The 23025-nt window shown below is 53.0% G+C and overlaps 1 protein-coding gene across 1 annotated transcript in view; it reads right to left on the minus strand.

Moving 5' to 3' along the window:
• Positions 1 to 23025, minus strand: part of PCDH1 (protocadherin 1) — a 45880-nt gene that overhangs the window by 22339 nt on the left and 516 nt on the right. Inside the window, exons 2-4 of the mRNA XM_010183113.1 lie at positions 22762 to 23022; positions 18965 to 21157; positions 944 to 1163 (exon numbers count right to left, since the gene is read on the minus strand). Of these exons, the coding sequence (XP_010181415.1) occupies positions 944 to 1163; positions 18965 to 21157; positions 22762 to 23022 (2674 nt within the window). The remainder of the gene's footprint in view (positions 1 to 943; positions 1164 to 18964; positions 21158 to 22761; positions 23023 to 23025) is intronic.

Consider the following 23025-nt stretch of genomic DNA (forward strand, 5'->3'; position numbering starts at 1 on the left):
ACTTGCCAGCTTCACTGCGACCTCTTCTCAGTACAAGAGCACAGAAGGCAGCAGGTACAGGGGAGTAGATGTTATGTGCACAGCCAGAGCCAGGTCCAAGAAAGCAACTTAAGCTGGCCAGAGAAGATAGCCTGGGGAGTGGGCTGGTGGGGGGTAGTCAGGCAGGCAGCACGGAGGCAGCACAAGGAGCAGAACTGGGGTTGAAGCTGCGCCAGGGCAGGGGAAAGCCAGCTTTCCTGCAGTGAGAGTGCAGACACCTCTGATGGGGTCCTCAGGTAAAGGTGGACCTGAGCAGGAGGTGACCTGAAGGGCCCAGTGAAGGCAGGACACTTCGCTTTTGGGTTTGCCACCACCACACTCTCCAATCCTCCACTTTATGTATCTCTTCACCCCAGTCTGTGCCACTAAACCTGCCCTTCCCTTCTGCTCCCCTGGAAACTCCCACAGCTCCAACACCCACCACAGCACAAAGAGCTGCATCATGCCCCAACCATCCCTACACCCCTGCCCTGCCCACTTAGCCTGACTGCAGCACGCAAGCTCACCATCAGCTGGGCTACAACCCCATCCCCATGGTGCCTGCGCTGCCATCTCGCATCATCCTGTTGGGCTCCCTGTCTACATCATGTCAAACCCACTCCCCCTCCTGCCAAACCCATCTGCTTCCTCCACTCTTCCCACTCCCACATCTCCTGGCCTCCCCCAGACCTCCTCCCCCTCATCTACCCCTCCCCTTCCCACCAGCTCCTTGCTGCTCTCTTGCTTTGAGCCTCACCTCTTCTCCAGCATCCCAGCCCCACCAGACTTGAGGGTGGCAAGCCTTTCCCAACCAACTTCCTCACCCCATCTCACCCACACCAGGGGAGGTGCAGCATCGAGGATGAAGAGCTTCAGGCACAGGGTCCCTGGGGAGGTGGCAGTCATGCATGCCATGAGCACCTACCATTCTCAGGGTGCTCCATCTCCCCGATGCTGCCGTCGGGTGTGGTGCGTTCGTAGTGATCCTCAGGTAGGGCTAGTGGCCCGATGCGGGGCCCCGACGATGATTTGCTGCTTGGGGTCTCTGACTCCTCCAGCCCGCTGTCATAGTAGCTGTGCTGGGAGGGATCCTGCAGGTCCTGAGCCTGGCTGGTTGCAGAGAACGTCACTCGGCGATGAGGTAACTGGGAGAGAAGAGAGAAACTGTTGAATCACCCACTCAGCAGATGAAGGCAAAGGGTGGGTCATCAAACCTGACCCCTAAATAGAAGCAGAGCGCTCCTACCTGGTGCTCCCAACACCAGCAGGGTCCCTCATTGATCCCCCACAGCCAGTCCAACAGACATGTCACTGGGCTCCATGAGGACCCCATCAGACACCACCCCATGCAGGGAGCACACCCTGCACAGTCCCTGTGCTCCCCTGACCTAGCAGCTCCCTCCACGGCTCATGCACCAGACTTCTCTTCCACCTGCAGACAACCCTGGGCAGATGCCCTCTCCCATGACAGGCAGGATCCAGAAAGGTTCCCCACAGTATCCTGAATCCTTGATCCCCACCCCAATCCTTCATCTAGGGTCTCCACTTAGCACTCAGACACTGCACGTACCTTTGAAGCTATCAGAGACCCACCTGGCCAAGCCCACCTCTCCCAAGAGCCTCTTTAATGGGATCACTGCCCAGCACAGAGCCTATGGTGACACCAACCCTGGCCTTCCAGCCTCTGGTGCCACACCAACTCTCATCTAAGAGTTTCCACATCAAGGGTCACCATCGCTTCTTTCATCTGCTTGTTAAAAATTTCGAAGACCCTACTTCACACTTTCTCTCCCCAGCTTTGCCTTGTGCTGTGGAGGAGTTCCCTACAAACAGCCCTTAAGCTCCATCATTATCCTCCTCCAAATCCTTCCATAAAATCCTTCTTTGTCATGATTAGTGAGGAGTGGAAAGGGTAGCACAAGTTCATAGGGCAAGAGCAGGATGATGAGTGCAAAGAATGAAACACAAAGAGAGAGAAAAAGACACAAAATCACCCGTAAATGTAGGAAAGAGCCCAAGAAAGGACCTATTTGATGGGGATCTAAGGATGATCAGGAGAGAGAGCAACCAACACACCATTTAGGCTAAATATCTTTTTTGCTAATGTCTTTACCACAACTGAGTGGCAATCAGGCATCCCACACAGCCAGCACCAACAAGGAAGGGGAAGGAATAGAGACGAACAGAGGGAAGGAACACACAGGGAGCATTTAGATGAGCTAGCTGCTTTTAGGTTGGCTGGACCTGATTAAATTCACCCCAGGTGCTTAGAGACCTGATTTAAGTAACTTCAGAGCTGTTAGGACTTTTTTTTTCCTCCTTTTTTTTCTTTTACTTTTTTTTTTACAGAATTTGTAGAGAATCAGGGAGCTTCCAGAAGACTGGAAGTGAGCTAAAATAGTGCCTGTCTTTAAAGATGAGAAAAAAGAAGAGCTGGAGAATTATAAAACAGTTAGCTTAATTTCAGTTCCTGGAATAATACTGAAACAGATAAAAGAACTCTTTGTAAGTACCTACAAGATAACAAGGAAATGAGTAACAGCTACTGTAGGTTTGTCACAAACAAACATGTCAAGCTATTGAACTTCTTCCTTTGAAAAGACATCAGGCCTCATGGATGGAGGAGGAGCAGCAAATGTTATATCTTGACTTTAGGAAGTTTTTTGACACTATTTTAGATGATATTCTCATAAGTAATGCAGGAAAACAGTGTAGGTGCAGCATAGTACATCTCTGCTTAGGTAATATAGTGCAATTCGCTGCAGGGTGGATGCAAAGCATTTAGGAAGTTGTATTCAGAAAGTAATTACTGAAGACAGGCCTTTCAGCTGGGACGATGTATCAAATGAAATCCTTCGAGTTGTGTCCCGAGTCCATTGCTAGCCTGTATTTTCATTAACTGCTTGGATGACAGATGTGGAATATATCTGTCACATTTGCACAGTCGGGAAAAATAATCACCACGCAAGCAGCAGGCTGGCTGAAAGATTGGGGGTTACAGCAGATCATGGGTTGACTATCCGTCAGCGGCATCAATCTCTCACCAAAAAATGCATCTATATTGGGATGCGTAAACAGGCGCTTTGTCTTGAAGTCACACAGGGATCTGTCTGCTCTGCTGGGCTCAAGTAGGACTCCAGAGGCAGAGCTGTGTCCAGGCTGGGCATCACTTCCAAGAACACCAGTTAAGCAGAGAGGAACAGAAACAAGCAGCTGTTAAAAATCATGACAAAGCAGAAAAAGACCAAGGAAACTGGTTTGGGGAGGAAAAAGCTATGGGTGGCAAAGGCAGCACTCTTCAAGCTCATAAAAGCCTTATGAAATGAGAAAGATGCTGCTTTGGACCACGGTCAGACAAGAAGGAATGGATTTCACGTGCAGCAGGGAAGACCGAGGTTAGCCACTATGGGAAAAGACAGAGGTAGGTGAAGCCAAGTGCAATGGATTGCCAAGGCAGTGGCAAGGAGTGCTCTTTGTCATTAAGGGATATTGCACCTCTCAGGGGGTCTTGATGTACAGCTTTGAAGAAGCTGACGTCAAGGCAGCCCTGTCCACAGCAGAATTGTGTGCAGGCCTCCAGAGGTCATCTCTAGGCTGTGCAGCTGTGCAAAACCTGCACAAAACCTGCACAAAACCTGCCTTCGCTGCCCAGACATCACTGCCCACTGTGATGGGCAATGCTGTCCCACAGCTTCCTCCTGCCTGGCCAAAACTGCTTTCCTCTGTCACCATCGCTCATCCCTCACTCGAAGTTTCTGCTTTCACTCTGTTCTAGGCTGTGCAGCTGTGCAAAACCTGCACAAAACCTGCACAAAATCTGCCTTCGCTGCCCAGACATCACTGCCCAGACATCACTGCCCACTGTGATGGGCAATGCTGTCCCACAGCTTCCTCCTGCCTGGCCAAAACTGCTTTCCTCTGTCACCATGGCTCATCCCTAACTCGAAGCTTCTGCTTTCACTCTGTGCTTGTAAAACCCCAGACAAACAGCTAGGGCTCCTTGGGGTGCCTGCAATAATGCAAACAAACAGCCTCAGAAACCCAGCCTGTGACAGCCACTATCCGTCCCCTGAGAGGTCTCCATCCAAATAGCATCACTTTTACCCAAAAAAACAACTCCTTTGAATGTCACATCCTGCCTGGCAGCCCTTGAAAGGGCTCTTCGCCTCACTGCAGGGCAAAGGCATCCCAAACCCAATCCCACTCCCCTCTGACCGACCCTGCATGGCAGCGTGGTGCTGACAGGGGTTAGTGCCCCACCATGCCGTGACCAATGCTCTTCAAAAATAATAGTGGCTTGTGTCTGGTTGAAGCTCTCCACTTGGAGAGCCTTGTTCTGGAGTCACAGAAAGACACTGAATCTATTTGTCTGGCACTAACTTACAGAAATTGGGTTTTGTTTGACCTTTCTCTGCTAGGTTAAAGAGCCTTTCAGCACGCAGTGTTTTCCGCACAAGAAGTTGCTTGTACAGTGCAATCAAGGCACTTCTCAATCTTCTTTTTGACAAGTTAAACCAACTGAGTTCCTCAAGTCTCAACCTGCAAGCCAACAAACCAGTCTCATAGCCCTTATCTTCACTTGCCCCAGTTTTTCCCCATCCTGCATTGGAGGTGATCCCTGCAGCGCTGCTGGTGCCATCTCACCAGGGCTTTTTGCTGCTTCTCCTCCCTCGCAGCTTTTTTCATCTGAAGGCTGTATTAGCCCTTTGGAGGGAGCAACATGAGCACTCACACTGAGCTACTCATGCAGTGTGACCCTTAAATCCATTTTAAAGTCAGTGCTTTCCAGGATATAAACCAGCATCCCCTATTTCTCAATGTACAGCTTTGCACTGGCTGCGTTAAAATGCACTTTGTTTAAATGGGCCCAGTTTACCAAGCAATCTGGATTGCTCTGCATGACTGCTTTATCCTCATCATGATCTCCCACTCCACCAATCTCCATGTCAGCTGCAAATTTTATCAGCAGTGATTTTATATTTACTTCCAGATCATTGATTACACCGTTGAATGGCAGCAGGCACAGCACTGCTGCTGAAGAGCTCCTCCAGGACAAGCTTGGTCCAGGAGGACTCCAAACCAATGACTGCTTTTCTTCGCTAAGCTGTTGATAAACCAGATCTCCATCTACCTAACAATGCTTTGCTTATAATGAGCAGTGTTAATTCCAAATAATAATAGTAATAACATAAAGCATTATCAACTCGGCGTCTTCGTCAACTCCAAGTTGCTCGTCCGCACGCCGTAATCTCACACCAACATAAAAACAGCTCTGCTGCTTCAGACCCACAGGTATGCCCAGAGCAGATCCTGTTCCTCACAGTGGCTAGGAACTGATGCCTAAGGAAAGGTTTAAGAGCTGGTCCTGTCATGTAATGACACTGCCCAGTATCCCTTCCCATCGAACTGTGCTGACTGACGTCAGTGCTATTTCCATCCCCGAGTTTCCTGCCTCAGCCATTAATCCAGTTGTTCCCCGGGGCTGGCGAGGACGGCATGCAGTGCACACAGCATCCTCATCTCTGTCACAGCCGGCTCACAGCATCTCTGCCCTCCCACTCCTCCTGGCCCATCCCGTGGTCCCCAGCTCCATTAACACCCCTGGATCAGAGAGCTCTTGCTCCAGACCTTTCAAGGCTCTATAGCTCAAATTATTTTATTCCATTATTTCAAATGACACCACTTCAAGGTGATGATATCTTTGCTGGTTAGCAATGCATTGACAGGTACTGCGTCCTACATTGCGTCCTACATCTCAGGCCAAATGACTACAAAAATTTATTGAAAACTTTTGCATTTTTTATATAAAGAGAGCTCCTGCTCCAGACCTTTCAAGGCTCTAAAATTATTTTATTGCATTATTTCAAATGACACCACTTCAAGGCGATGATATCTTTGCTGGTTAGCAATGCATTGACAGGTACTGCGTCCTACATTGCGTCCTACATCTCAGGCCAAATGACTACAAGTATTTATTGAAAACTTTTGCATTTTTTATATAATTAACAATTTTGCAATTTCCATTTGGAAATGACAATAACTGAATTACAACTCTTCTTAGCACATTTTTTAAAGTGCTCCTTACTGTGTTTAGCTTGTCAAAATTGATTTTCCCCCAATGTTTTTGGCTTTCCTTGTCAATTTTCTATACTCCACAACTACTCATTTCCACTAATTGCTATACACTCCTTCTTTTTTCCCTTCCCCTCCCCCAGTGTTTATTGCTTTTCCTATTTATTTTCTATTCTGCTTTTCCTATTTCTAACTGCTCTCTCCACTCTACCACTGCACTAGAATGGGATTTGCGGTAAAGCTGTCTATTTTCTTTGCTGAGGAATTGTAGCTCTTTGAAAAAAATCCTTTCAAGGGCTCCCCAGCGCTCGCTCTTGTATTCCTGATGGGGGAACCTGCCTGTGCCAGCCTGTACATCTGAGCAGCAAACTGAACCCCCGTCCCCCACTTCCCGCAGGGAGCGCCGGCACTGGCGGCTGCCTCCAGCAATGGTGGATGCTGTGATGAAGACATCCATCCCCTGGTAAATCCTGCAGGTTTCTGTTGTGCCGCAGCTCATGCTTTTGCTTTTGGTTTTGGTTTTGGTTCTGTTTTCTCTGAGCAAGGAGTTTAATGACCCCCATCCTCTGCGAAATGCTCTCATGCCTTTTTGACTTCACGCCTGCTTTTGGCCTCTGTGGCATCTTGCAGCAATGAACTCTCTGCCCCTGTGCTACACAGAAAAGCACTTCTCTTTGGTTTTACATCTGCTCCCTGGTAATTTTTTCCTTGAACTTCTCCTACCTGCAGGGTTATGAGAAAACATGAGTAATTGCTCCTCGCTCTACCCCTTTCCAATTTCACAGATTCGTGCCGCATCCTGCTTTGCCGTGTCCTCTGCGAGCTGCAGCACACGCGTACGTGCAGCCCGTCCTCCTGTGGATGCTGGGCAGGTCGGGCCAGCTTTCGCTGTCCTTCTCTGCGCCTGGTCTACCTCTGTCACAATGGGGAAGCCAGGTTCACACACATGGGTCTAAGTTTGGGGCTTATTTGGCTACTGCAGGGACTTGTTTTGATGAGAAATTTTCTCAGGCTCTCCCCGACAGCCTTCCCCAGCCTGCCTGGTCCTGGTTACACACCCCATAGCCATCCAGCACCAAGGTCCTGGTACCGTCCACTATGACGGTCCCCACCCATGGATGCTGGAGGGGGACCAAGGGGATGCCCTCTCTCCTCAGCCCCACTCTGCTCCCTCCTGCCTCTCCCCATCATCATAAACATCTCTAGCTCACAGCAGGACACACACCAAGCTGATTCTCCTTGCTAAACCTGGGATTGGTGGGGGAAAGCCAAAAAGCAAACTTGGTGTAAACAGGAGTGCTGCTAGGAGGGACTGGGGGCTGCAGTGTGTCACATTGGCTCATCCTGAACGTGTGGCATCACCCCCTACCTATGCAAAGAGCAGGGACAGAGTAGAGGAAGATGCAGTCCCATCTGATGGATCAAAAATTACTCTGTTCACAAAGGAAACCTTCAAATCCACCCTAGGCTCCTCTTTTCCTGCTGTCAGGAAGGGTGCAATGTGGAGGTGAGCCACCCTGCTCCAAACAAGTGCCAGTTAACACTGAGGTGGGGGAAATACCAAAATAGTTAACTACGTCGCTGCTGGTCTGCAAGCAGGATCTGCGGCGAACGGGCTCATCTGGCAGCTCCTGCGCCTCCCCGCATGCCAGAAGCCTCAGCGGCCTTTCAGCCAGCTGCCAAAGGAGCCTGCTTCCCCAACAGCCGCCACAATGCAGCAACTCACAGGGCTGAAAGTGAAAAGCAATGTCAGACCCAACGCCCGGAATATAAAAATAAGTGACAAGGGAGCCATTGTAGCACACGAGTTAGCCAAGTTCAGATTAATTCATGAACCCCCTTCTCTTTTACAAACCAACCTGGAGCAATGCAACATCCCTGGTTACTGAAAAAAAAACCCAAATATATGCCTAAGGACCATGCCCCAAATTATACAGAACCAGCTTGTCATGTATGGAGGCTTTGCTGCATGTGGGAATTATTTTATTTGCTAGTGTCATGGCTGAAGAGGAGCACAGCTCCAGCACAATCCAGCACAGGCTTCGGAACAGGAGGCTGAGGGGATTATTATGCCCATGGAAACCAGGACAAGCCTCCAGGAAAGCTGGACCTGAATTCCCAAAAACCGCCCAGGGCAACACTCTAGCTCTAGGAAACAGGACACAACCTCAGTTCATAGCCGTAAGCAGTCGACCATTTTACAGCTCGTCTGAGCAATGGCATGTGTTTCTGCTGGTGTTTTGGGGTGAGGATGTAGTCAGAGCACACAGTTCCTTCCATCCCACGCTACCCCAGCAGCACACTGTCCGGTCACTGCACTGATTTTCGGAGAAGAAACCCCCCAAGAGCATCCCCTGCTCCTCCTGTACCCACTCTCACACGCAGGGCTGCCATACCTGGATGTGTTGCGAAGATCTCACAATGATCACCAGGCAGAGCACAGGATGAGGGAAAGCACTTGCATACAAGCTGCAAGGGCAAATACTGCCCTGGCTTGGTGTCAGCCTCCTGACACCTATGGCAAACCTCTGTTCCTCAAGGACTGTGCTTTTCCTTCCTGTGCCACTCTGGTGCCCTTCATGGTTGGAGCATCCTCTCTACCCCAGAGGTTCCTCCCTTCCCTGCCACAGCATCTCCAGGTGCAGATTTTCAGAAGGGCTCACTATCACTTTGTAAAGTGAACCAAACCATGCCAGAGCTGCAGTTCCCAGCAGTACTGGATTGCTCCCTTTTAGCACAACATGGAGAAATTAAGGAAAAAGCTGGTGCAGAGCAAGGGAACTGGTGCTGGGGGCTCTGCCTGCTTTGAACAAGGGAGAGACCAAGCAGGAAAACTGCCTGCCTGGATCTCCAACCAGCACAAACAAGAGAGGGAGACAGACAGATCCAGCTCTAAGAAAAGTTTTGGTTTATGCACACCTGTAAGACCCCTCCTGCATTCAAAAAAAAACATTCAGACCTTCCCAAAATTTTGTCACTGAAGGTGCTGAAGGCCCAGTTTTCTGATCTACCAGTCTGTCGATTTGCTAGGGTCACCTCCATCACAGTTACTGTGGTTGCACAAGGCACTTTAGCAAGGAGCCTGACAGCTCTAGTCCACCTGATATTCACGGGGTCTTGTTTGTTGGCTGAGCTATGCACACAAATCACTGTGCCCATCCCCATCCCAGTGTCTGACATGAGGGTTATTCCTAACAACCCTTTAGCTCTTTCTCCGTTGAGAAATGAAGCTACAGAAGGAATCCACAGCTGGAGGAAAGACTCACAGGAATCCATGTGAATCACACCTCCCTAAACCAGGTGTTATCCAAAAGCCAACTGCTCACCCTTCTACGTGGCAGTTCGCACGGCTCCCATTGCTGACAATGAGCAAGTGCTGATCTTGCAGCCAGAAGAGAGGTGCTACAAGTCCTGCTGAGATAATGAGAGCAGAACAGCCATCCTAAAATGGACACTGGATCCCGAGGCGCTATTTAATGAATAAATCTGGGTAAAATGTGGACTGACTCCACATAGGTGCCCTGAAGCCTCCTGAAATTTGCATGATGCTCAAAGAAGCCGCCAAAGCCCGGTGCCAACCTGCCTGGTCATATCGAATTTATCTAACTTATAGCAAGATCTAACACAATTAGAAACCCATTTAGACAGCTTCGGGACAGAGATTGCCTAACCTCCCAGCCTAACAGAGCTCTGAGCCCATCAAGGATGTGCAATTTGGCTTTTCTTTGGTTGAATTGAAGACTGGAAAGAAAAATACGGGAATAAATCATCTGAAGGTTGAATCATAAAATCTAAAAGGGTCATAATCTTTATGGAATAATGTCTAAATTGGAGTGGCCGTGGTGTCCCGAAATGTCTATCACCTTCAAGCTGATAATAGAGCCATTCTGTAGATAGTTGGTATAGAGCGGAAATTGCTCGGGACACAGAAGGAGGTCTCATAATCATGTTAAAACCATCTGAAGATCCCAGGGAGAAAAAGGTTCCAGGACTGGGAGCAGCACTTGAATAAAGCCCTCAAGGAATCCAACAGCTGCAGAGTGGGAAAATAATGCTGGGAAAATAATGAGCTAATCTGGCTCCCAGTTGCACCCAGTGGAGCTGACAGATAGTATTGAAAGCTCTGGGGAGAGCAGGGGGTACCAAGCCACAGGCTCAGGGCTCTAAGAGAAAAAAAAAGAGAGATAACAGGAATGCTTCAACAGAAGACTTTGCACAGAAAAAAAAGTCCAGTTGTTGCAATCAGATAGTTCTTCAAGTGAGTTTCTTGTTTCAAAGTTGGGGCAGGGGGGATATTTTTGCTGACATGTAAAGATGAAAAAAATGATGCTCTTGCAAAGGTAACTTTCACCTCAGAATTCAAGACAAGTATTAATTATAAGGCTAAATTCAGAAAGGTCAGTCAGAATCGTGCCTTTAGAAATTATTAGAAAATACATATCTATCTATCTATCTATATGCATCTATAGCTGTTGATTGGCTTGAGCCAAAACAGGAAAAAAAAAAAGTCAATGTATGCTGATTTGTTTTCAAATGGAAAATTTTCCCCTGACGGCATCCTTGGTTTCTAATCACCTCTATTTGCATAGGCAAAGGGCATTAGTTTTTCCTGCTTGGTCAAGGAACTGTGTCTATTCCATACGTCTGTGCACCAACACACTCTGGACGTCAGCAGAGCCCTCACTTTAGTTGTCTACAACCAACCTGCACCTAATGGTGGATGATGATACAGGTAAGACAAGCGTTCATTTGGAGACATCAAACTGGTAAGACAAGGCATATTTTAAGGCTTGTTATGGCCACTTATCTTGCCAGCACCGATGTGGCATTAGCACCCTTAGCACAGGACTCCTGGTATAGATGAGCTGAGGCACCTTGTCTTGAAGAAGCAGGACCGTTCCCCTTCTTGTAGTGGCTCCCTTTCTGCCATATCTTACCCATCCTCTGCCATGTCCTGAAATACTCTCCTTCCCAATTTGCTCTTAAGGAATAACCTCCATAGTCAAAGGGTAGCTATCCCTGTGCCCTACCCACCACCTGCATCACCACCCACACCGTCACTCATTGTGTACACTGTGGCAGAGCCAGGACGGGTGCAGGAAGAGCCAAGACCCACATCCTCCTCAGAACATCCTGCCTTGGGTCTCTAGGGGCTGAGGAGCTACCCAGGCAGGGGGTGGTCTGCCAAGAGCCCATGGTGTTCTTCTGCATCACAAGATGGATACCACAAGGCTGCAGAAATGAGTCTGGGGCACAAGCTGATTCCTAGCACTAGGGAGGAGATGGAGGTGTTGTTTGACAAGAGTAGTTAAGAGTTTGGCTGCCGATTAAAAGCAGTAAGGTTTTGTAGCAAACCATTGAAGAGGGAAGGTGGAAGGTACAAATCCTATTGCGATGTCGTCTCCAGCTGGCAAGAAGAGTAAAGGGATCCTCAGAAATGCCTTCAGGAGTCAGCTGTGTGAAGACCATTTGTGAAATGCATCCCACCCAGTGTCAAGATCTCTCAGCATGAAACACTAGCAGGCTACAACTTCAGAGTCCTTTGCCCACCCCGAGGATGTCCCAAACACCTGCCCATCTACAGTCCCTTGTGAAACCACAGTCCTGAAGAGCGGAGGATGGAAGAATCCAGGCTGGGAAGAACATCTCAAAGGAAGCTTTTGCTTCACTCCTTTCCTGTGCAAAGCCCTCTTGTACAACAGCTCACCAGCCTCCTCAAGCAAGTGGGAGAATCAGAAACACCCAGGCTACAGCTTAACACTATTGAAGATCTGCTGTCCTAAATTTAATATTTTACCCTGGCCTCAAATCCTGGTTGAGCTGTCAAGTCCTGGTCCAGACCTTGCAGGTCATGGCTCAAGAAAAAAATTCCTGAACATTAGAGAAGGTTTCGGAGCTCTCTTCTCTGGGCAAGAGACATCCTGATAGTCCCTAATAAACTGTGATCTACTTGAAATCCTTCGGAAAAATAGCCCAAGCTCCTCCAGGCACTTCCAGGGTCTTGAATCAAAACACCCTGAAAAGGTCTCACCCAGCCTGAATAATAACGAAGGGCTCTTCAAACATCTGAAATACTGATTTTGCTTTCTACTGGGCTTGAGTGCTTTTGATGAAGAAGCAGAAAGATTAACAGATTAGCGTAAGAGGAACATCAGACATCACATTAACAAGACATTTAGAGCACGAACTCGGTCCTGAGCTCAGATGAGGAGTTCCTCCCCCCCCCAGCAGAGACCGATATCTGTCAGAGTCTCCCTGGCAGCAGCTTTGCAGCTGCTCAAGAGCATCGGGGAGTTTGGAGCATGTGAAAACCAGGCCATGTGGGAGCTAAATAGCTCCAGGCTTTCAGGTTGACTTGGGCCTTTGGAGATGTCTCGGAGGAGCTGAATCAGGGCACTCCGCTCGAACAACTTCGCTACGGAGCGGGATCGGTTCCAAGGGAGAGGTGGTGATTTTTCTGCCCTCCCAAAATGATGGATCTAAAGGCAGCTTTGATGACACCTGCCAAGATCAGCGGCCCAGCCATGCTGTGTTTAGACAGTAGGTCAGGAGATGGCTATTTTGCAAGTGAAGAGTTGCTCAGGATGTTTACATCCCAGCGCAGGGGCATCTTCAGGGATCTTTGGGCAGGACGCACAAGGTAGGGCTGTGAATGCCAAAATGGATTTAAACTATGAGATAATGTATGAGCTTTCTCCTGCCCTCCTAGCAGGTCACTGCCATAAACCTACTCTTCCACCCACTCTATCCTGTGAACGTCTGAAGGACTGAAACAGTAAACAGTTTACACCACATGAAGAGATTGATGCAAAACACCTAGGAGACATTTTTAAGGGAACTTGGAGAGTTTTATTTCTGTTCCTATGTCTGACTTCCTCTTCCCCCTGTGCTCTCAACCATGGGATTGAGTTGGGAACCCCACTAGGAAAAGAAGCATGCTCTACAGTGGGATATGGAAAGCAGGTGTTCAAGGGTGCAGAGTGAGACCACCAGAATACAATAACCCTTGCAGCCAGGTTCCTCCTCACCCATGCAGGCAGGCCCAGACCTTGTAGCACAGGGGAAGCAGAAGACACAGACATCATTTGAGCTCAATCCTTGTCTTCTTCAGCTGAGTCAAATAATCTCAGCCAAGAAGAGCACGTGCTCCCTGGGGTACCACAGGAGCAGGGGACTGTGAGAAGAGTCCCTTTTGGGGTTATCTTCACCAACCAACTTTGTTTCTCCCAAGAGCAGAGCTTGGGTTGTGTAACTGGGATGGACCAGCTTGCAGGGCAGTACGCAGGAGCACAGCTCTGCCATGGTTTCACGGGCAGGCACTTTCACAGGACAGGTATGCATGGGCATAGAGGGTGGAGCAGGAGGAAGGTGCCTGGGGCTTGGCACAGGGCTCAGCACCAGGGGTAGTGTTCAAATGAACATGCCAGCAGGAGGAAGATTTGGCAGGGCATCCCAAGGGCTGAATGTCCAAGAGCCCACAAACCATGAAGGGGAGCTCCTGTTCTTTGCCACTCCCCCCAGCAAGCCCCATATGAGTTAGCCCGGGCACAGCTGTACAGCTCTTGCACACAACTCACACCAGGGGTACAGGGTGGGCATCAGCTCCAGGGACACAACCACGCAGCATCCACCTCTTCACTGCTGCCCCATGCCCTCCTGGAGCTAAGGCAGATGGATCAGTATCCCTACCCTGAGCTGCTCCACGCATCCTTTAGCCCTCATCCTCCCCCACAATGCCCCACCTCGTCCTGCCCTACATCATGCACCCTCTCATTACCCCCAACCTCCATTCCATCCCATCCCAGACCATCCCAGCTCCAACTTCACCCAGGAGCACCCTACCCTCCACCCCCTTCAGCTGCATCCCACCCTTCGCCCTTCACCTCACCCACAGCTTCCTGGCTGCCCTCTGGGGTGGAGGGACCACAAAGTGGCCAATGCCGGCAGCAGCGGGTTTTTGCCCCAGGATTTGAGTGAGGGATGAAGCAGGCTGCAGGGCTGGGCCCCGCTCCAGCCTGGGTTTGTGCGTGCAGGGAACAGCACTGCAGCTGAGAGCCCGGCCGAGCGGGCAGAGCAGTGCTGGGAATATCAATCAGGGCAGCTTGGACCGGGCGGCTGCCCACACAGCCAGAGCTTTCATTGCACAGAGGATCCACAGCTCTGCCCTCGGAGCCAGCCGGGGACTCAGCTCTGCGCAGCCGAGGGCTCAGCATCCCTCTGTACTCAGCATCCCTCTGTACTGGGGCCAGCAGACAGCTGGTCCAGAGAGACTGACGGGGAAAGGGGAGGTCACTGACTGAGCAAAGCAGGGCGAGAGATCAGGAGAGAGAGGGATGGAGAGAAGCAGATTCAATTGTTCAAGAAAAAAAAAAGTCCTTGAGATGCAAGCTAGGAACCCCATGTTCACCACAGACTAACACTGGCTTCAAGGGCATCAGGCAGGGGAGAGCCTGAGGGTCAGAAAAGCAAGAGGAAGAGGAGGGCAGGGAGGAATGAGCAGCAGCGGCTCAGCAGGGTGGGAAGAGGGGAACTGGCCCCTGCAAACAGCTCAGCCTGATGTGAGGAGCCCCAGATAGGTAGCACAGGCTGGGGGAGCCTTCAAGGGACCAAAGGACAAGGTCCCAAGTGCTGGTGGGGCCGGGGACTGTCAGGCAGGAGAGACCCAAAGCTCTCATTGATGAGAAAGGGGCAGTAAATGCCACTGCCTCCTTGCAGACATGCCATTACAGAGGAGTTGTGACCTACACAAAGCTGCTACGTACACCCCGCTGTCACCTCCCGCTGCGTATAGGCTGTGTACACCCCCCTCCCCACTGCCCCACACATAACTCTGTGCCACCTCTCCCTGTGATACTGGCTGTGTACCCCCCCATTGCAGTACAGGCTGCCCGCACCCCGCTGCCACCTCCTCCTGGAACAGGGCCTGTGGAGGAGACATGGGCTGAACCCGCCGTACCCCTGGCACACAGGGATGCACGTGTCCCTGCCACCCCTCCGTGGGGTATGGGCTGTGACACCCTGCTGTCACCTCCCACGCATGGAGCGCACCCCGCTGACACCTCCCCCTGCGCACACCCACGCCATCTCTGGCTGCAGACGCCAGGCTATACCGCGGGCTTGCTCGTCTCCCGTGCCTGAAGCTCTGCATTTTGAGGTCCCACATGCCCCAGGGTGCTCTGCCAGGCTCAGGCACCCCTCTCTGCCTTAAACCCAAGAGTTTCCCCAGCACAGACCTGCCAGCAGCCACCACACATTCCCGCCTTACTCATGGGGTTTGCAGCATCTTCACCAGCTCCCCAGAAGTCAGCACGGCATACAACCCATATCTCACCTCCCATCTTGTGCTCCCCCAGTTCCCACGGGCACCCCATGATGCTCACAAGCTGCTGTGCATTCAGAGCTGTTTTACAGAAACTGGCTGCTCTTCCCAGCACAGCCAGGGCTCAGCCCCCACTTTGCAGCCCCCGGGACCTCACCGACAAATCTGAACCAAGTGCAATCGATCCCAGGAGCAGGATCTGATTTGCAGTGCCTGGGAGCCCCTCCCAGCACAGGGTCTTTCTGAAACTGGGGAAAAGCAGAACAGGTCCCCCCTGAACCCTCAGCTCCAGCTGCAGCTCCTGGCTGGAGCCATTTATCAGCTCATTCCACGCCAACGACCTTGAGAAAAACCCACTGACCCAGGACAGTCAGAGACCTTCCCAGACATCTGCCAACACCTAAACCTGCAATTTATGGAGACTCTGAGCTAAATTCTCAAGCAAGATGATTTCATTTCTGTCCATTACGGTTACAATATTCGTCTCATCCATCCCCCCCACCCTCCCCGCAGAGAGTAATTAATCCTGCGCCAGGCTCCAGAGCCTGCAGGCAGGTGCAGGCGCCACTGCTGAGCTTGCTGAAGTTACCACCACTCCAGACAGCTTCTCAGATGGTGGGGGTGCTGTAAGGACTGGGAGCAGTTTTGGGTTTGCGCAGCTGGGAAAGGATGCGGCATAGCCCCCCCCCCCAAAAGCCCCAAAGGATGGAGCCTGGGAGATAGGCAAAAGAAAAGAAGATGCTCCCTCACACCAGCATCTGAGAGATTGCGTTCTCACCCCAGGTTCATCAAAGAGCTGCCAAGAGCAAGCAAAGAAGAGAAACCTCTCTCAGGAAGTTCCCAAAGGGAAGCAAATAGCAACACGGAGCCAAGCCCCCAGACTGCCCAGCCCAGCCCTGCAGGGACCAGTTATTTAGGTGGTTGCTGGTGTCTCCTTTCCTCCTCTGCAGCCATCCCATCTCCCCGCAGGTCCCAGCCCTGCCTGCCTAGGAGGCCCAGACACTTCCTGGATGGTTCAAGATAAAACCTTAACGCTGTTAGCAAAACAAACGAGGAGGCTGTGAGAGTCAAGGCTGGCACAGGGCTGAAACCACCGGAGCCAGAACCACTGGTTTCCCCAGATGATCTAATCTCTCCCAGTGCCAGAGCTCCTCTGCTTCTGCAGCCTGGTGCAGCCGGTTGGAGCCCCTGGGGAAGAGGTGAAGCTGGTGTGACGGGTGCAGGGATGTCTGCCCCAGTTTGAAAGAAAAAACCATGAGAAAGAGGAAAGGGTGGCCAGGGAGGGGTTCCCTGAGATGTGATGCTTGGCTGGAGGAAGGGGAGGCAGGGACAGCCCCATCCAGGGCCTGGGGAAGGAGTGCTGCACTGCACCTGCCTACCAGACCCATTCTCTCTCCAGTCTGCTGGGGACAAGAGCCTGGGCAAGCGTCACAGCAGCAGCATCAACCCCGACCTGCCCGCTGGGAGGGGCAGGGCCACCTTTCTGGGGAGTGCATGGCCTCCTGGCTCCATCACCCTCCCACAGCCCCACCACCACCAGCAAATCTGCTTGGGAGGACCTCTCCTTTGCTGCAAGGGTGCCCATCACATCCTGGGGTGCAAGGGAGCACTCCCCCCTGGCGCTGCTGACGCACCCAGGCTCCATCTGCAACCGCGTCCTCATTCCGGCACTGCTGCGGGAGAGAGGCAGGCATCTTCCAGCCCCCATCGGCAGGATTTGGGTCATGCTAGCCAGACACCACACAGCAGGGCTCTGCTTCTCTGTGCACTGGCTTTGGAAGATGAGTGGGACATGGGGATGAACCAGGAGAAGCTACGCAGGGGGATGTTGGGGTGGAAGATGGCTGGGATGTGGCTCAGATGCCTCCACATCCACATGTGTGTGCGACTGCATATGCGTGTGTTGGGAACCATGTCCTGGAGGAAGCTGTCTCTTTAGAGGACCAGGCAGTGACTGGGAGATGGGAGATGTCAATCTTGGGGCGGGGGGTGGTGGCAGGGGTGTACCATGAGGCCCTTCAACTGGCCATGCTGGGGCACAGCGGTGGGCTGGCTGAAATGGCTGACCCACGTGAGCATCACTTCTGGGTGCTGCAGGGCCTGGGCGCTCTGGTGGTTGAGGACGTGGAAAATAATGCCTGGGAAATTGCTGGGAGGGGCAGCAGGGAAAATAAGGCACAACTGGTCAAAAATAGAAAACTTTATTGAAGTCAAATCCAACAGGGCAGCTGAGCTCAGCCCCACGGCAGGAGCCCAGCCTGCCGTTCACTGGGGTACAAAGAAGGGAGCAGGGATCTCCAGAGGGCACAGAGGGTACAGCATGGTGGGGGAGCAGATGGTCCTCACCCACAGGGCCCCAAGAAGAAGGCAAAGCCACAGGCACTTGTCCCCCCTCTCCCTCCCTAGCCAGTTAAGGATAGACCCGAGAGGCGCCAAAGCAGAGACGTGGTGCAAGATAACTGGCCAGACAGCCTAAGGAAAGAGGGTCCTGCAAGCTCTGGGCTTGTCCCATCACCTCCTGGGACAGCTCCAAGCTCCAGTGCACACCAGCGAGCAGCCCTGCCCAGTCCACAGCCAAGACCGACCTCCGCCTCGCCCTGCACGCAGCAGAAACCCCCAGCGTGACCAAGAGCAGTGACCCAACCGCAGCACGCAGCAGAGACCCCGATGCCCTGCTCCTCTGGCCCTGAGCACCAGCCCTAGCCCATGACCAGACCCATGTTTGCCCAAAGGAAGCATCCTGATCCATTCTCCCCCTTCACAGCGGCTGCAGCACTGTTCCCGCAGAGCCATAGCTCCGGGCCCCAATGCTCACACTAAGGGAAGCCCGGTTTTTACCACACCGGCCATGGCAGAGGGCCCAAGCCTGGGGGAAGCCAGAGCCTGAGCCTGGGAAAAAGGCAAAGCTTTGGTCCTCCACCCATCCCCACCTGCCCAGGCAGCTGCAGTGGGTGCAAAGCTCCCTTTTTGGGTGGCTTTGTGCAGGGATGGTGAAAGCCTCAGCTGCGCCAGCAGAGCCGGGCTGGCAACAGCAAGGTTAGAGCTTTCCTTGCTGTTCCCCAGACAAGGGCAGGGCTGGAAACCATCCACCTGGAGCTGTGGAGGGAGCAGGACCAATCTCTTCTCCCCACGAGTCAGCCCAAGCAGAGGGATAGATGGGAGGGTGGGCATTGCCCTCCTCAGTGCTCTTAAAGCCAGTCCCCAGAGGGGACCCAGGCAGGTGGGATTCCCTCCCCGGAGCTCCCCATGCAGAGGCACATGCATGCATCGCCCTTCGCACCACCATCACCCAGGCAGCGCCACCAGGACCCAGACCCAGGCGCTCTGATGAGGGCTCCAACAGTTTTTGGCCTTCCTCCTCCCCACTATTCTCATCCCCTCCCTGCCTCACGACTGGGCTCCATGGTTCGGCTCCAGGGTAGTTCTCTGCCAGCCCCCCCCGGGGCCACGCATGCAGGGCTGAGGGCCAGTCCACGCTCACTCCCACACCTCTGTCCAGATGGCTCCCCGGTTCAGTGGGGGGGCCGCTGCCGGCCTCAGGATGAGCTCTCCTACCTGCTTGTTGGTGTATTTCTGGGGATTGGTGCGGTAGCTGTAGTCCGAGTACTGCTCGGAGCCCGTCGAGTTGTTGTCCCCGGTGCCAACAAAGGTGTTGGTGGCTGGCAGGTCCTGCACCACTTGGTGCTTCTTGGAGGCAGAGGGTGACTGAGGCTGCAATTGGATGGAGGGCAGTGGCGAGTTGGAGCGGTAGTGGCGACCGAGGTCTGGGCTGCCCGGAGGGTAGTTGAGGGGCAGGTGGATGCGGGGGCTGTCACTGACAGAGTCATTCATGAGGTTGAACTTGAGCGATTTCTGCAGCCCTGTCTCCTCTTCATCCTCCGTGGGCTTGGGCGGCTTTGGGGACTTGCTCTTCTTCACCTTGCTCTTGCTCTTACCACTCTTGCTGGCCTGCTTGGGTGCATACAGGTCCTTGGTCTCCTTCTTGCCTGCCTGGTAGCCGCTCTTGGCCTCCCGCTGCCGGCAGTAGCGCACCAGCACAACCAGCACGATGACCAGGGTGACAGCCACGATGCCAGCGATGACTCCAAAGAGGATGTTGCTTCGCTGCTTGCTGCGCTCATATTCAGGGTCTCCAGCGATGTCTATGTCAAGTGGCGTGTCCAGGCTGTGCCCCACCAATGTGTCCAGCAGTGTGCGGTTGGCCAGCGTCTCGTTGACGTAGAAGTGCACCAGCGCCGTGCCGTGCCGCGAGGGCTTGCCCTTGTCGTTGACACGCACTACCAAGCGGTGCAGGCCGTGGTGCTTGCGCAGGATCTCCTTCTCCAGGGTGATGTCTCCGCTGTGCGGGGAGATCTGGAAGAGCTCAAAGGGGTTGCCTCCTGTGATGCTGTAGGTCAGCTCTGCGTTGACGCCAGAGTCAATGTCCTCCGCCTTGACCTTGCTCACCTGCTGGCCAGGGCTGGTGTGGGGCAGGATGTGTTTGTAGGTGGCATTGGAGGGTGAAGTGATGAAGGGGGCGTTATCATTCTCATCCAAGACGTTGATGGTCACCCCCACGTAGGCAGACCTGGGAGGATCCCCACCATCCATCGCCTTGAGTCTGAAAGTGTACGTGCTCTGCTGCTCCCGGTCAAAAGAGATGCTGGAGAGGATGGTGCCAGTGCCATTCTGGATGACAAAATCACCGTTGTCTTGCTCCACCGACAGCTGGATGCGGGCGTTTTCTCCTTTGTCAGCATCGATCACCGTCACCATGCCCACAGGGCTGAGGGGCGGCATGTTCTCCATCACTGAGAAGTTGTAGCCGCTCAGCATGAACTTGGGGTCGTTGTCATTCCTGTCCATGACGTTGATGGCCACAGACGCTGTGCCCTTGAGGCTGGGACTGCCCTTGTCTGCCGCCACCACCAAGAACTCGTAGCGCTCCCGTTGCTCTCGGTCCAGTACCGCCTTCACCCGGATCTCTCCAGAGTCGGGGTCAATGGTGAAGGAGCCTTTGGAGGAGGGGTCTGTCACCAAGGAGTAAACCAGCTTGGCATTGGAGCCACTGTCAGCATCAGTGGCACTCACCTCCATCACCAGGTCGTCGGGCTCGTTGTTCTCAGGGAAGGCCACCTCGGTGTAGCTCTGGCTGAAGACGGGCGCGTTGTCATTCACATCCACCACCTGCACCTTCAAAGAGTTGGTGCTGGAGAGGGGCGGGTTCCCCGAGTCCACCGCCACAATCTCAATGGTGTACTCCTTCACCGACTCATAGTCCAGTGGTGTGGTGGTCTGTAGGAAGTATTTCTTCTTGCTGTCGCTCCCTGTTTCACTAGCCTGCCGTAGCTGGAATGGGACGTCACCAGCCACCACGCAGGTCACCACAGCATTTTCACCCTCATCTCGGTCGGACACCTGTACCAAAGCCACTGCTGTCTCTACTGGTACGTCCTCCGAGATGTTTGCCATACCATCCTGGTGGGTGACGAGCCCAATGCCCCGGATCTCTATGGAGGGCGCGTTGTCATTCATGTCCTTGATGGTGACCACCACCTGGGTGCGGGCGCTCTTAGGGTTGGCCCCCTTGTCCTTGGCCATGACGGAGAACTTGAGGACGTTGACGTCCTCGCGGTCGATGGGACCCTGCACAGTGATGAGCCCTGTGGTGCGGTCCAGGCGCAGCAGCCGGCGCACCATGTCTGAGGCTTGGTGGAAGGAGTAGTCGATTTCGGCGTTGGCGCCCTGGTCCGAGTCATTGGCTTTCACCTGAGGGATGGAGGGAGAAATGGTGAGGAGGAGGGCAAGGCGGTGTGTGAGCCCCTCTGCAAACCATGGCGCTACTGGGGGGAAAAACCAGGATTTCCTCTTCTGGGGCCAAGGACTATGAGGCAAAGAGCCTGGGACCGACCTGCAGAGCAGCTGGGAGTGGCCCTCCGGCACAGTCTTTTCCTTGCTCTTCCAGTGAAACCGGCTGGGCCGGTTGGCTGTGCTCCCCTCCCAGCCAGCTCCGGCATGCAGGGAATCCTCCAGGAACCTGTGCCTCCACAACCCAGGCAGCAGCGGGAAGGGATGGCTCAGGCTGCACCTGCTCCACAAAATCCTCCCCAAAAAGCAGCTCGAGCAGCTGAGGTGAGGATGAAAAGGAGGAAGGCAAGGATGTGTGGAGCTGCAGCAGCTCCTTCCTGGCATTCAGGGATGCGGCCAAGCAGGGATCGGGGATGCTTAAGCTCTGCACGGCATCAGCCATCCCTGCCCACCCATCAGGAGCTCTGCATTCACATAAACCTGCCTCTATGCCTATTATTTGCTTTCTAAAGAAGATGAGGTTTGTCTAACATTTGCCTCCCTAATCGGCTCTCCGAGCAGCCTCTTCTCTGCACCATTTGCTGCTTTGCCGTTATCTTGCTCAGCAGATTTGGATGGAGAACGAAAGTTGTTAAATGTAAATTCCACCTTTTACCTCCACTCACAAAAAAGGCGGAAGTCATTTTCCCCCTGAAAGATAAAAGCTGAGCAATGGCAGCAGCAGCGTCTCAGCCCATTCTCCTCCCGGCCGTGCAGCTCCCTTATCTGCTTCCAACTTCCATTCTCTTAACAGTGAAAAATGAATTCTTAAAAAAATTCACGTCAGAATTAGCAAGCAGATGAGAGCTGGCCTCGCTCCGCTTATTAAGATGGCAGCTGCAGATAAACAGATGTCGGCTACTATCATCTCAATGCCCCCTCCAAGCCAAATCCACCACGATCCACCCCCTTGGGCTCCCTGGGCCAGTTTGCACTGCTGCCGAAGATGGGGCAGAGCCCCTGGCCTCAGTAGCCAGCAAGGCACTCCCAGAGGCATGGGCAGCCCCTCCTAGATGTGCAGCAGGGATAATGCCTGCCCCCCATCTCCTGTGCAAGCCTCAGTTTCCATGGAGTGGCTGAGGGAATGCAATATATGAAAGGGTCTGTGTCTTGTCTGCAGGCAGCATGGAGTCCGGTTTGGCGTGAGGCCAGGTTCCCCATGGCCCTCGGGGCCCAACCTTCCCCATAACCCATAACCTGTAACCCTTCCCATAACCTGGAGCCTTGCTCCCTCACAACCGCCAGCCTTGCTGCTGCCCCTCTATCATGTCTTGCAGCCCCCACTCTGGCTGCACCTAGGAAGGTGAGGATGAGCAGTAGCTCATCTTTTCCAACCTTATCCCAGAGACCTGCCCTCCCACTGGCCCTGAGTGACCTGGGGCCTCCTATGGCTTGCAAACCTTCTAGGATCCCTCCTCCCCTGAGGAACCATGGCAGCAAGCAGCTGTATCAACACTCCTTGGGTTGTCCCTGCTGCAGCCAGGCAGGAGGACAGCTGAGGAGGAGGAGGAAGCCCTCACACTTACCTGGAGAACTGAGTGCCCCACGGGGCTGTTTTCAGAGAGCTCTGCCTCGTACAGGGCCTTCTCGAACTTGGGTGCATTGTCGTTCATGTCCAAGATGGTGATGCGAAGAAGGGCGCTGCTCGCCCGTGGCGGGTTGCCTCCATCCTGCACCTTGATGGTCAGGTCATAGGAGTCCCACTGCTCCCTGTCCAGGTTCCCCATCACAATCAGCTGTGGCTGCTTCTCATCCTGATCCTCAGCCACCTGCAGCCCAAAGAGCTCCTG

This window comes from Mesitornis unicolor, unplaced genomic scaffold (assembly GCF_000695765.1).
Source record: "Mesitornis unicolor isolate BGI_N332 unplaced genomic scaffold, ASM69576v1 scaffold5960, whole genome shotgun sequence".
NCBI classification, from domain to species: Eukaryota; Metazoa; Chordata; class Aves; order Mesitornithiformes; family Mesitornithidae; genus Mesitornis; species Mesitornis unicolor.